General features: G+C 38.5%; 1 protein-coding gene across 3 annotated transcripts in view; it reads left to right on the top strand.

Annotated features, from left to right (window-relative positions):
* Window positions 1–6,701, top strand: part of PAPSS1 (3'-phosphoadenosine 5'-phosphosulfate synthase 1) — a 108,399-nt gene extending 101,698 nt beyond the window's left edge. For 2 of the 3 annotated variants that reach the window (XM_029235450.1, XM_029235449.1), the window contains exon 12: window positions 5,988–6,698. In XM_029235450.1, coding sequence (XP_029091283.1) covers window positions 5,988–6,126 — 139 coding nt within the window. In that variant the 3' untranslated portion in view covers window positions 6,127–6,698. Of the gene's footprint in view, window positions 1–5,987 lie in introns of all 3 variants that reach the window. The other variant, XM_029235448.1, reaches the window with a different exon arrangement.
* Window positions 6,702–12,100: the final 5,399 nt, after the last annotated feature.

The following is a 12,100-nucleotide window of genomic DNA, read 5'->3' as shown; positions in this document are numbered from 1 at the left end:
CATAGCACCAAAGCAAGGGAAAAAAAAAAAAGGGAAACTACAGTTGGCACAAGCAGACCTGCAGAGACTTCACATACTAGAATTACCAGACATGGATTACAAAGTAACTATACTTGCAGTGTTTATTAAAACAAAAACAAGTTTGAAACTACTACGTGGCACATAAAAGTATAGAAATGACCTAGCAGTATAGAAAAGAGAAAGATGGGAGGGAAGTCAGTGTGAAGGTGTGCATTAGTGCAGGCAAGAATTAATGAAATGATGGTTTAGGTTTAGGTAGCTTGCAACAGGGGGATTGGAAGAAAGATGATAGGCATTCCCTGGAAACTTCTTGTTTGACTGAATGTCTGATAGGAGTGTTCTCTAGCTTTTATTTATAAGATTTTTGAGGGGAGGAAAACATGATGAATTAAGGATTTTGATAAATTAGTTCGAGACAATTACATTTTTCATGTATTTCAGTTGGTCTTTGGTTTGGAAACAAAAATTGTTAAATTTGTCATGCATGATGCCATGCTTTTTGGCTCCTGGAAAGAAAGCCATAAATAACTAATTATCTGGTTTTGAACAGATGATTTGTATTTGAAGAGAATTCTTAGTGTTTTTATGTATACTGTATTATATATGAGTTTCTTTCGAGTTAAATGAAAGGTAGTTAGCCCCCAAATAGTTAATTAGATTCACTTATAAGTTACTACCATTATTTTTAGTTCTATCAGAGAAGAAGCTCCCCTTTGCGTCTCTGATTGCTTATCATCTAATTAGTGATTTTTAAGAAGCTGGTCTAATTGAATATGAACTTTTGAAAGATAAAATTGAAGGCCCCTGGGCTGACCCCAGCTTCTTGTCTGAACAGCTTGTGCTGGTGGCTCTGATGGCCACATATGTAGACTGAGAGACAGCAGATGATTTGTAAAGAATTAAAATCTTCAACAAGTGGCCAAGAGCCGTTGTACTTTGCAGTTGGTCAAGATGCTGGCCATATGTAGTCGTGTGTCCCACATGGAACAAGATGCTGGACCCACAGGGTCCCACATAGTGTGCTGGATGGTGTGCTTTTTCTGTCCTTGCGTTCTAACCCCTTCCCCTTAAGTTGTTTCTTTTTTTTTTTTGGTTTTGTTTTGTTTTTTGGTGTGTGTGTGTGTTTTAAGAGGAGGTGTTCTGTCAGCTGTGGATTGTAAGAATCTGTGACCAAGTGGTTTTGAAAAGGGAAGAAAAAAAAAAAACAGACTTGCATTTCCTTTTTCAGGTGCCATGGAGATGGGTTAACGAGTGTAATTAGATGGACTAGCTAGAATTGCTTTGTAGTGAAAGCCTAAGGTTTAGTAGCCTTTTCTGCTTCTGCCAGATTCCCGATTACTCACAGGTAAAGTTCAGAGCTAGTTTTAGGGCATTCCCCAAATGCCTCAGTTTTTACCTGATTTATTTTTTTCTGTAAAATGCTATCCATTTAAAGATGTAATTGTGAAAACTGTGATTAGATTACAGATAGTGACTCTAGTGTCAAGTCCTTGCACCTGACTTCTGATAAATAAAATCCTCATGTGAGGGATAGAAATACAAACTAAATGTTTTCCGTAGCCAGGGTGGAGTGGAACCACCAGCATGTGGCAGCAGAAACTCCCGTTTCATGTGATGAAGAAATGCTTGTGGCATGCGGGGCAGATAGAGTGTGAAATAGCGTCAGGAAAAGAGGTACCCAGGGACTTTGGTTTTAAAATTCAATTTCAGAAGGAATGCAAGCAGACTTCTGGATTTCAGACTGTTTGGCATTGTGAGGAAAGAAAGGACTTTAATTGGTCTGGCTTTTTCCCTTTAATCACAAAGTCAGGACAGAGTCATTCTACAAGCTGCTCCCTCATTTCTTTTTCATTGCCCCATCAGGAGCAGGTACTTTATGCATGGGACACAGGGTTTCCTTTCTGAATTCAAAATTTTAAATTGACATGGCCAGAAAGATCTACGGTCATAATTTTCCTTAATGACACTTATTTAGGGAATTGATAAGTGACCCTCCAAGGAACTAAAACATTCAAGCAATATTTGTCAAATGATTCTCAGCTGAACTAACCAGTTTTACATCAGGTTGGAATGAGGGTTTTTTAGATGCAATTGGAGAGATCTGGATCCCTCCACACCCTTGACTTCCTCTCCAGATGCTGCTTTGCTGAGCCCTGCCCTGAGGGGTAACCTCTCTAGCCTAGAGATAGTCACCAAACTGTGTTGATGGATCCTATTATCAGTTCATTCCCACACAGGTTGTTTACCCACAGGAGACAACCTTACATTTTTATTGAGAAGGTTGAGACCATCTTGCATTAACCGCCTCATCTTTTTCTAACTCCACGTCATCACTATTTCTTCTTTTCTTCATTTTACACCCTCCTTGTCAGAGCTCCTTTCTGTGTGTTCTTCATCCCAGACTTCTCCATCTTTCATTTCTTTCCTGTTACCCTCTCCTGGCTTTCATCCTTCTCCCTTTTCTCATTCTATGCCACTTATTTTCTTCTGCCTATACACATGCTAAGACCTCTCTTTTCTTGTTAAAAAAAAAAAATCTTCTCCACTGTGTGTCTCTGCCACTTTACCACTTCATCTCTTTCCTTCATCATCCACTGAAACTCCTTGATTAAAGAAAATTTAAATTCTGATGCGTTTATCCAGTGGATTTTTCTGCCCCCCATGGTCATCTTCCTTAGCCCCTCTGTGGCCTTCACATTAAAATTTTTTCTTTTTCCATGACCTGCATATAATCATCTTGGTTTTCTTCTTACTCTTTCGGCAAATGCTTTCCCTTTTGGCAGGTCTTCTTTCTTGGAGAACTTATCCATTTTCTCAAACTGGGTTTTCATTTTGGTGTTGATGAATTTAAAAATTATGTTTCTAATCCCAACCTTTCCTGAATTTTTTGGAAATCTCCTCTTATAGTCTTGCTTTTTTCCTGGGCCCATCTCACATGCAGTCAATTTCTTTTTCTCCCCTTAAGTTTCTAGTCATTTATGTAAGAGAAAGATGATAGCTTACTTCATATTTGAACTATTGTAACCAACACATCTGCATGGGCCAGTTTATTATAGTAGATTTGACTTTTCTTGCACATTGAACACATGATAGAAGTGGGAGATACTCCCTAGATTTAAACTACTTAAATCCATCTTGCTTTGGAGCAATATCTGTTAAACTTTCCTTTTCTTCGGTCATCTTTGAAAATGTGAGCAGACATTTAAAAGATGTTTTACCTAAGAAGATGAGAGCTGTTGAAATATCAAGTTGAATGTATATCTTCCTGTCTCTCTGGTAGTGCAGGGAATAGAAGAGCAGACAGGTGGCTAGGGGAAGGTGTCACATGCCTGAGTTAAAGAAGTACTGACTTCTGCTTTATAGCAAGAGATGGGATTATAAAGCATTAACGTTGATTTTCCTGTGGCTGATTAAATGAGTTACACTTTTTTTTTGCTGTACGCGGGCCTCCCACTGTTGTGGCCTCTCCTGTTGCGGAGCACAGGCTCCGGACACGCAGGCTCAGCGGCCATGGCTCACGGGCCAAGCCGCTCCACGGCATGTGGGATCTTCCCTGACTGGGGCACGAACCCGTGTCCCCTGCATCGGCAGGCGGACTCCCAACCACTGTGCCACCACGGAAGCCCACTTTTTAATATTCTTATCCTGTATGTATAGCATTCCAGAATAAAACTCTCAGACTCTTAGGTGTTTCAGAGTGGGGTAGGACATTCATTAAAGTCTGGGTACCTCACTGGGGAGTTGGAAAGGCCAGAATTAGGGACAGCAGCAAATATGAGAGGGAAACCTAGATCCAGGACCAAGAGTCAAGTTGATCTTAGGAACTAACAGTAGTGGGCAGGCCTAAGGACAGGCCAGATGCAAGATACGTAGAGGCTGGTGATAATATAACCAAGTCCAATGTTCAGAAGACCAGTGAGCAGTTGGGTCATTGAGCTCACAGACAGTGCAAATTAGAAAAGCAGGAGAGGCCAGAAACTGGGGCACACTGGATCATGAGGAAATCACAATAATTCTTCCTTGGTCTGGAGCTCAGTCCTACCAAGTGGACAACCCAAGAGCTCATAGATAGACTAAGTGAACCAGGTTCCCCCAAATAAAGTGGAGGTGAGCAAGGTCAAGAGAGAAGCTAGATCGGAAGATGACTATTGAAGAGGTCATGAAGGGCATGTAGAAACCTCTAGTGTGAATAGTCCAGATTTAGAGGAAAGGGAATAATATATAAGGAGCTCAGATGAACCACAGCAATCAGAAACCCCTTCTTACCCTTTTTTGGCCAGAGGATGGAGAGTAGTGACTTGTATAAAACTCTAAATGGTTCTATATTGAATAAAAATTTTCTGTACATATACCTTTTCATTCTTTCATATTTCACCAAATATTTACTGAGTTCCTAGTTAGAAAGCTAATAAAGTACTTGATCACTGGTCATTATTTACTGAATATGCTGTATGTCCCAGCACTGTTCAGATATACTGTTTACTGCTGATGTCTGTCATTTAGGGGTGAATTAATGGCCATTGTAACTCCTGTTGGGCCAGAATAGGGAGTGTAATGCTATGTCAGCATCCTGTTTATCTGCTCTCATCAGGGCAGTGTTCTAAATGATTGAGGTTTCAGATCAGTTAAAGGTCACATTATTTAAAATTATTTAAATCACTTTTGGATAGAGATTTTAAAAATAGGCTCTTATTGATAATAATATATTATTTTAAATTTTATTTTGATATTGATAATATAAATCATCATTGTAGAAAACTGCAGAAAACATCATGACAAAACTAAAAGCACCTGTGATACCACTTCATAGAAATAACCACTATTAACGTCGGGTGTATTTCTTTATGATCTTCTCCTCCCCGCACCCCCTTATTTTAACAGAATTGCATTGGTATTGTATATAAAGTTTTGCGTCCTGATTATTTCACTTCCCATTATTACATCGTGAACATTTTATCCAATCTTTAACTATACTTTAATGACTATGTAATTCTGCTCTGGACTGTACCACAATTTACTTAGACCTTCAACTGTTAGATTATTTACAACATTTTAACCATCATAAAACAGTTTTCAGACAGCTATCTTTATGCATAATGTTTGTTGGCATCTCTGATTATTTCCTTTACGTAGATTCCTAGAAGTGTGATTATTAGTTAAAACATACCTGGCATACCTCTAGAAACAAGGGGCATTTGCAGTTTATGGTTTCACTCAATTCTCAGATTAACTCCACAAATAGCAAAGTGGGGATGGAACATAACAGTCGCTGACTAGGAGTAAACAGGGGATGTGATCTGGTGACTTGAGTGACCCAGAACTCTTGCTCTGTTCTTGGGTCTGCTATCTAGTCGGTTCCCTTGTTTGAGGGAAGAGGTTGAAATTACCAATAGACAGTATGTGTCATAGCCATAGGTGCTCTGTGCTTAATGGTCTAAGGGCTTTTGCGTGTTTTTGTAGGTGTGAAGGTGAAAAGAACTAACACTACCTTTGTGTAATAGCTTATCAATGGAATAATATTAATTATTGCTACTTACGTGCTGTTGTTATTTTTTAAGTTCCAGTTTTTCTCTTAATGTTCCAAAATGCATTTAGCTTTCCAGATTCAGACTTCCTAAAAAGTTTTCAATATGTGCATCTAAATTAGATGTTTTTCTAAAAAAATTTCTGAATTATTAGTTGCCAGGGGTTGGGGAGGAGGGAGGGAAATGGGTATGTCTATAAAAGGGCAACCTGAGGGATCATTATTGTTTTTTTGTTGGTTTTTTTTGGTAAGTTTTGATAGTGTGGTGTTTTTTGCTCAATGACAAACTTAAAATCAGGTTGATATTCATAAGTAGTACATTTCATCCAGATATTTTTTTTCATTAAGCTTGTCTTCCATGAACAGAAGGAACGAATGTTTTTATAAAATTTCACTATAACTAAGTTTTTAAAAATGTGAAATTTTTTTCTCTCCCTTTCAGCCATGAAGACTTTGAATTTATTTCAGGAACACGAATGCGCAAACTTGCCCGAGAAGGCCAGAAACCTCCTGAAGGTTTCATGGCTCCCAAGGCCTGGACCGTGCTGATGGAATACTACAAATCCTTGGAGAAAGCTTAAGCTGTTAACCCAGTCATTTCACCTTTGACACCTCACTGAGTAACAAGAGGGGACCATGTAGTTACTGTTGGCATTTCTTTGTGGTGGTATCTGTATGGACATGCTTCCTAAAAACAGACCCTTTTCCTTAACTAGCATCAGTTTTGGTCTGCCTTATGAGTTCTGTTCTGAACTAGTGTAACACACTCCTGGTTTTAATGTATCTTTTCCACTTACTGTAGTTAAATATTCCTACAATACAGTCTTTTTGTATTATATTTATGCTTCTGTCTCATTATTTTTCAAGCTGTTGTATCAGTTGTAACCAATATTATACACATTGAATCTCACTTTTCATCTCTTGAAAAAAGAAAAAAAATCCACTAAACAATAAACTTGGCTAGACCTTGTTTTGGGAATTTTACAAGACGTCTGTAGCATTTAGATTTTTTTTTCTACATTGAAAGTACAAACTGCTTTCTTCCTTCCTTCCCATCAGCTATTGATCTCTCAACTGTTATAATCTAAAGTATATTAATATCTATGTAAGACCTGAATGAACTTTATTCAATAAAATTAAACTTTTTGGCTTCTTATTTATGTGACTTTTTAAAAATATTGTTTTGTTTACGCATACCTTATCCTCCTTGTGAAGAAGTTTCTCATGGGGAAGGGAAAATACAGGCGTCAGGCATCTTTCATTACTGGAATCTATTGATAATAATTAGTTCCAAGCACTGTTTCATAGTGAATTTTTAAGTGGGAAAATAATAATGCATTTTCATTCCATCCAAAAGCTCAACCTGTTTCCCCAAATATCTCTCTAATATTCTTAAATACCTAAGATGGTGGTACTAGTAATAGAGACATGATAGAGGGAGGTTAGTTCATGGCAGGGGGCGGGCAGCATATCAAGTTTGCTTTTGTAGATATCCTCAAGTAGAATATTCAAGAGGAGATGCTTATTTAGGGGCTGGATATTTAATTTTGGTTGAGATGCCAGCATTTTTGATTTGCAGTCATATTTCCTATGATGAAATAATCTTGCGTGATCTGGCCTTGAAAATTCAGCATTACAAAGACATGGCAGATTATACACAGAGATAGTGTATTGTCATTAAGGCAAATGGGAATAAAATACCACTAGGAAAAGAAATAGAAGGAAAAACAAAACAAAGTAAAAGCAGATCACTGAGGGAATCAATTAGAAAGTTGATAAATAGAAAAAAAATGGAGAATATGAGTAAAAGTTTCTAGTGGATGGATTTATTCACTAGTGGATACTGAATGAAAATATTCATTAGTGGACAATGTAAAAAGTATATGAACGCATATGTTGATGGGAAGAATTAGAGGTGATAGTTGATATGACTTTTTTGGTTACACATTATCTAGATCTCTTTTAGGGAGATCTCCTTTATATAAATCTTGTGTAAATCTTCAATGTTTATGTATATATAGAGGTTGAAAGATTGCAGAGCGGCTCTCCAACCACAGACAGCTAAGGTGTGACATAGCACTTCAGCTCAGCTAATTCAGAAACTCCAACCTGAAGTGTTGAATGTGTAGGAATGATGCAAAGATGTAAGGACAGAATGAGTCGTGGTTTCATGGTGGCAGCGACAGTCAAGATTCTGGGCGCAGTGGTGGTGGTGCTCGTGGCAGTGGGGGTCTCCTGTGCAAAAGTAGTACCCTATCTTGAATATTCCAGGGCATGACTTTGGCTGAGTCCTCTGCCACTCACCTCCTTTCGTTCCTGACCATTTTCCAAGCCTCATTCTTTTGCATTTTCCATCAATTCTGTAAGAGACCCAACAGCCTCCCCATATATTCCTTTGCTGCCTAAATTATCTAGAGTTTCTGTTGTTTGCCAAGAACCTGATTGTAACAGGTGATGTGAAAAAATGTATACTTCACATTAAAATCTTGATACTGCTAAATTCAAGGCGATTTTTACTGTTAGCATATTTTATTTATTTTTAAATTTATTTATTTATTTATTTTTGGCTGCGTTGGGTCTTCGTTGCTGCGCGAGGGCTTTCTCTAGTTGCGGCGAGTGGGGGCTACTCTTCATTGCGTGGGCTTCTCATTGCGGTGGCTTCTCTTGTTGTGGAGCACGGGCTCTAGGCATGTGGGCTTCAGTAGTTGTGGCACGTGGGCTCAGTAGTTGTGGCTCGCAGGCTCTAGAGCGCAGGCTCAGTAGTTGTGGCGCACGGGCTTAGTTGCTCCGCGGCATGTGGGATCTTCCCGGACCGGGGCTCGAACCCGTGTCCCCTGCATTGGCAGGCAGATTCTTAACCACTGTGCCACCAGGGAAGTCCCTGTTAGCATATTTTAAAAGTTTAAATATAGAGAAAAAATTTTAATACTTAGCACTCAGAAAACTTATCCTTCTAAAATTACAAAAATATACTCATAAAATCAAGCTGAGAACGTTTAGAACAGAAATCAACAGCATCAGGGTGAAATGTGATCGAAAAAGGAGCTTTGTGTTCTGTCACGTAATTGTCCTTTCTTAGTCCCATAGTGCCCCTTGTCCTCAACCCACCAGAGTGGGACGTGATGAGAACATGATTCTAAGCCCCTCTGCTCTTGGGATTGGCCACCCACTTGTGTGTTTTAGAGAGACGGAGAAGAAAATAAAAGTACCCAGTGATTTCTACCAGTCCACAGGTTGGTATGTGTGTCTTTAATCTACAAATAGGAAATATGTAGAAATTTTATTTTTCTTTCCCAGCTCATAAAAATGACCCCAAACCAATCTTTAAAACCTTCACCCCGGGCTTCCCTGGTGGCGCAGTGGTTGAGAGTCCACCTGCCGATGCAGGGGACACGGGTTCGTGCCCCGGTCCAAGAAGATCCCACGTGTCGCGGAGCAGCTGGGCCCGTGAGCTATGGCCGCTGAGCCTGCGCGTCCGCAACGGGAGAGGCCACAGAGGTGAGAGGCCTGCATACCGCAAAAACAAACAAACAAAAAAAACAAAAAAAAAAAACAAAAAAAAAAACCCTTCACCCCTTACACCAAACCTCTACTGCCAAGTGGTCTTGGGAATCTGAATGCCATTTTTATCTATCCATCAGCTGGAAAAATGAATGGAAAAATAATTATTTTTTAAAAAAGAAGGAGGAAAAGAAAGTGCAGAAATATAATGTTTTGGCAGAAATATAATGTTTTAAATCTGTCAATTCTGTATTCCACTCTGATAATCAAGACCACGTATTTGAGTTTCATTTCCATCCAAGAGGGGAACAATTATGTCCATATCTTGGAAGTTAGCATTTAAATACCTTATCAGGAAAAATTCAGAAGTCATGCTTCCCACATATGGTATATTTTTATTAGCACATATGTATCCAGGGGTGAGTTGGCTCACAAAGTAAGGAAGTATGTGCCGACCGGGCTTCTTTTATGTGTGGGCTCTATTTCTTAGAGGGCCTATAAGCCTCTTTGTATTTTCTGCGGATTCCATTTCCTCCTCCACACAGTCTTGTCCTGAATATAATTATATATAAGTTGTGCAAAACACATTCTGCCCTCCTCTCGGTCAGTCTTTTCTGGACTAAGGTAAAAGCTGGGCTCCCTAAAGGTAAGTACTTGAGGACTGTAATTGAGCCAGGGGTGTGTTGAGATCGGAACCTCTTTTTCCTAACTTCCTGTTTCAACAGATCCTCAGGAAAATGGCACTAGAGTTTAGGGCCTAGATCTGAAGAACTGAAATTAGAAACATGAAAAATCTCATCATGGACCTTTATTTCCCAGACCTGCATCAGCACTGAGCATCTATAATGATCTGCCTTTGTTAGGAAAAGAAATTACGGTTACCAAAGAGGAAGGCGGGGGGAATAAATTGGGAATCTGGGATTAACAGATATACTCTCCCATATATAAAATAGGTAAACAACAAGGACCTACTGCATAGCACAGGGAACTATATCTTATAATAATCTCTAATGGAAAAGAATCTGGAAAATTGAAAAAAAACATATACAGATATAGATATGTAAAACTGAATTACTTTGCTGTACACCTGAAAATTGTAAATCAACTATACTTCAATTTGAAAAAGGAAACGGGAAAACCTCTCCACTGAAATGAATTAGAACACCGACTCCCTCTCTGCTTTTCTTCCAACAGCTCTGGCTTGTCCTCTTTGAAAAGTGTCTGTTCTCTCGGAGAGCATAACCACTTCTATTGCCCAAGAGAAAGTAATTATCTGTTAAAAGTAAACTGGGGCCTTGCTGCACAATCAGGTCCTCAAGAAAAAGAAGCCAAGCGAAGGAGAGACTGAGTTCTGTCTGACCCATGACTGGTTCACCACCTGGCTGTCCAGAGCCTGCCCCGAATGACATTGAATCTTAGTGTGTGGCTAGTGCTATTTTGTGTGATCTATATGTTGTACATAGGTGCAGTTATAGCAATATGACTTTTGATACGTTGTGGACAATTCTAGTGGGCATTTGCAATCATTAGTTTTGAGTAAAAAAAGTTTATTTAAGAGCCATTTAGACTTAAACAGAAGCACAAGCGTAAAAGAGGGAGTATAGTTTTGTGGTTAAGAATTCAGGCTCTGAAGTCAAACTTGACCAATTCCTTGTTGATTATGTGACCTTCAGCTTCATGAGGCCTTGATTTCCTTATCTGTGGACCAAAGGTTATAGTCAGGAATTATATGAGGTAATGCTTGTAAAGCACTGCTCCTTTATTATTATTATTTTATTTAAAGATGTAGTCTTTTGGCCAGGAAACACAGTGATATCAATATTAATGAGACTATACCTTGTAATCTTTGCTTCATAAAACCATTCTCTAGCCCACTGAGCAAAGTGACTAAATACGGGTATATGTTAGATACAAATCTAAAGGCAGACACAGTATCCCTGTTTCAGCCATACTTTCCCCTCAGTTTTTCCCTGTGTCCAACTTCTCCTGTGTTTTCTAGATTAAGAAAACTAGTACATTTTTGCAAAGAGAAAAAGCAGAAAAATATACACATTTGCCTAAAGCAAGCATAGGCTAATCCTCTGAAAAAATGATAGTACTTTGGGAAAGCATCATCGAGGGGAAGATCAAGATTAGAAAGGTAGTTTATTCTCAACAGTAAGTTTACTGAAGAAGGCCTGCCTTAATGTGGTCATTACCTATACTAAAGCTGCATTTTACAAGTGTTACACTTTTCATTTAAAAGTTCAGCTTGTTGACACCTCTGATCAAAGCATAAAATCTTAAATATATTTAACTTTTAGAATTGAACTGTAAGTGGTGTTTCATGTACTAGAAAATTATTTGTATCTTCTATGGACATAACAGGAATAAAGGTATTAGGAATATGAAATACAAAATAGTATACTGTTTCCCAGAGTTTTCCACACAGGGATTTTTTTTTCCTGTTTATATAGTCAAAAGATCTCATAGCTAAGAGTAGGATAATGAGTAAAGAATAGCATAAAATTTAAATTTATCTTGAATAATCAAAATCATCATAATAGCTAACATTTGCTAAGTGCTTACTATTTTATTTGCCAGACACTGTGCTAAGTGCTTTACATGTATTATTTTGTTTAATGCTTATAACAGTAACTGGCATAGTAAGAAATATTAAGAAAGGAGAAGAAAAATTTTTTTCAAAGAATTGCAGTAGAAATTAACATAATTTTGTTAGAAGAGAAATTAACATTAAAAGTTAACTTTGATAGAGGTTGAGTATAAGAGAAACATGCAAAAACCAGTCACATAAATGTGCCAAAATCAAAATCTGTATTAACAACCATTGACTACAAGTGAAAATGTCTGTTGCAGGGGTCATCAAAAGGACATGACTGCCAGTTGACCTGCGAACTGGACGCAGGCAATCAGAGATTCCTCATCCCTCTCCATCCTTGGAATGTACATTCCGCTCACCATTCCCACAGCCAGAGCCATTTCAAGGATGCAGCCTTGAGAGATAATGTGTTGTTGAGACCATCTGGATGGTACGTGGGGCTGAACCCTGTTAAG

Source organism: Monodon monoceros, unplaced genomic scaffold (assembly GCF_005190385.1).
Source record: "Monodon monoceros isolate NGI ecotype Baffin Bay Population unplaced genomic scaffold, NGI_Narwhal_1 Super_Scaffold_20, whole genome shotgun sequence".
Taxonomy (NCBI): Eukaryota; Metazoa; Chordata; class Mammalia; order Artiodactyla; family Monodontidae; genus Monodon; species Monodon monoceros.
Note: the sequence above shows the minus strand (reverse complement) of the source record. Positions and strands in the feature narration are given on the sequence as shown.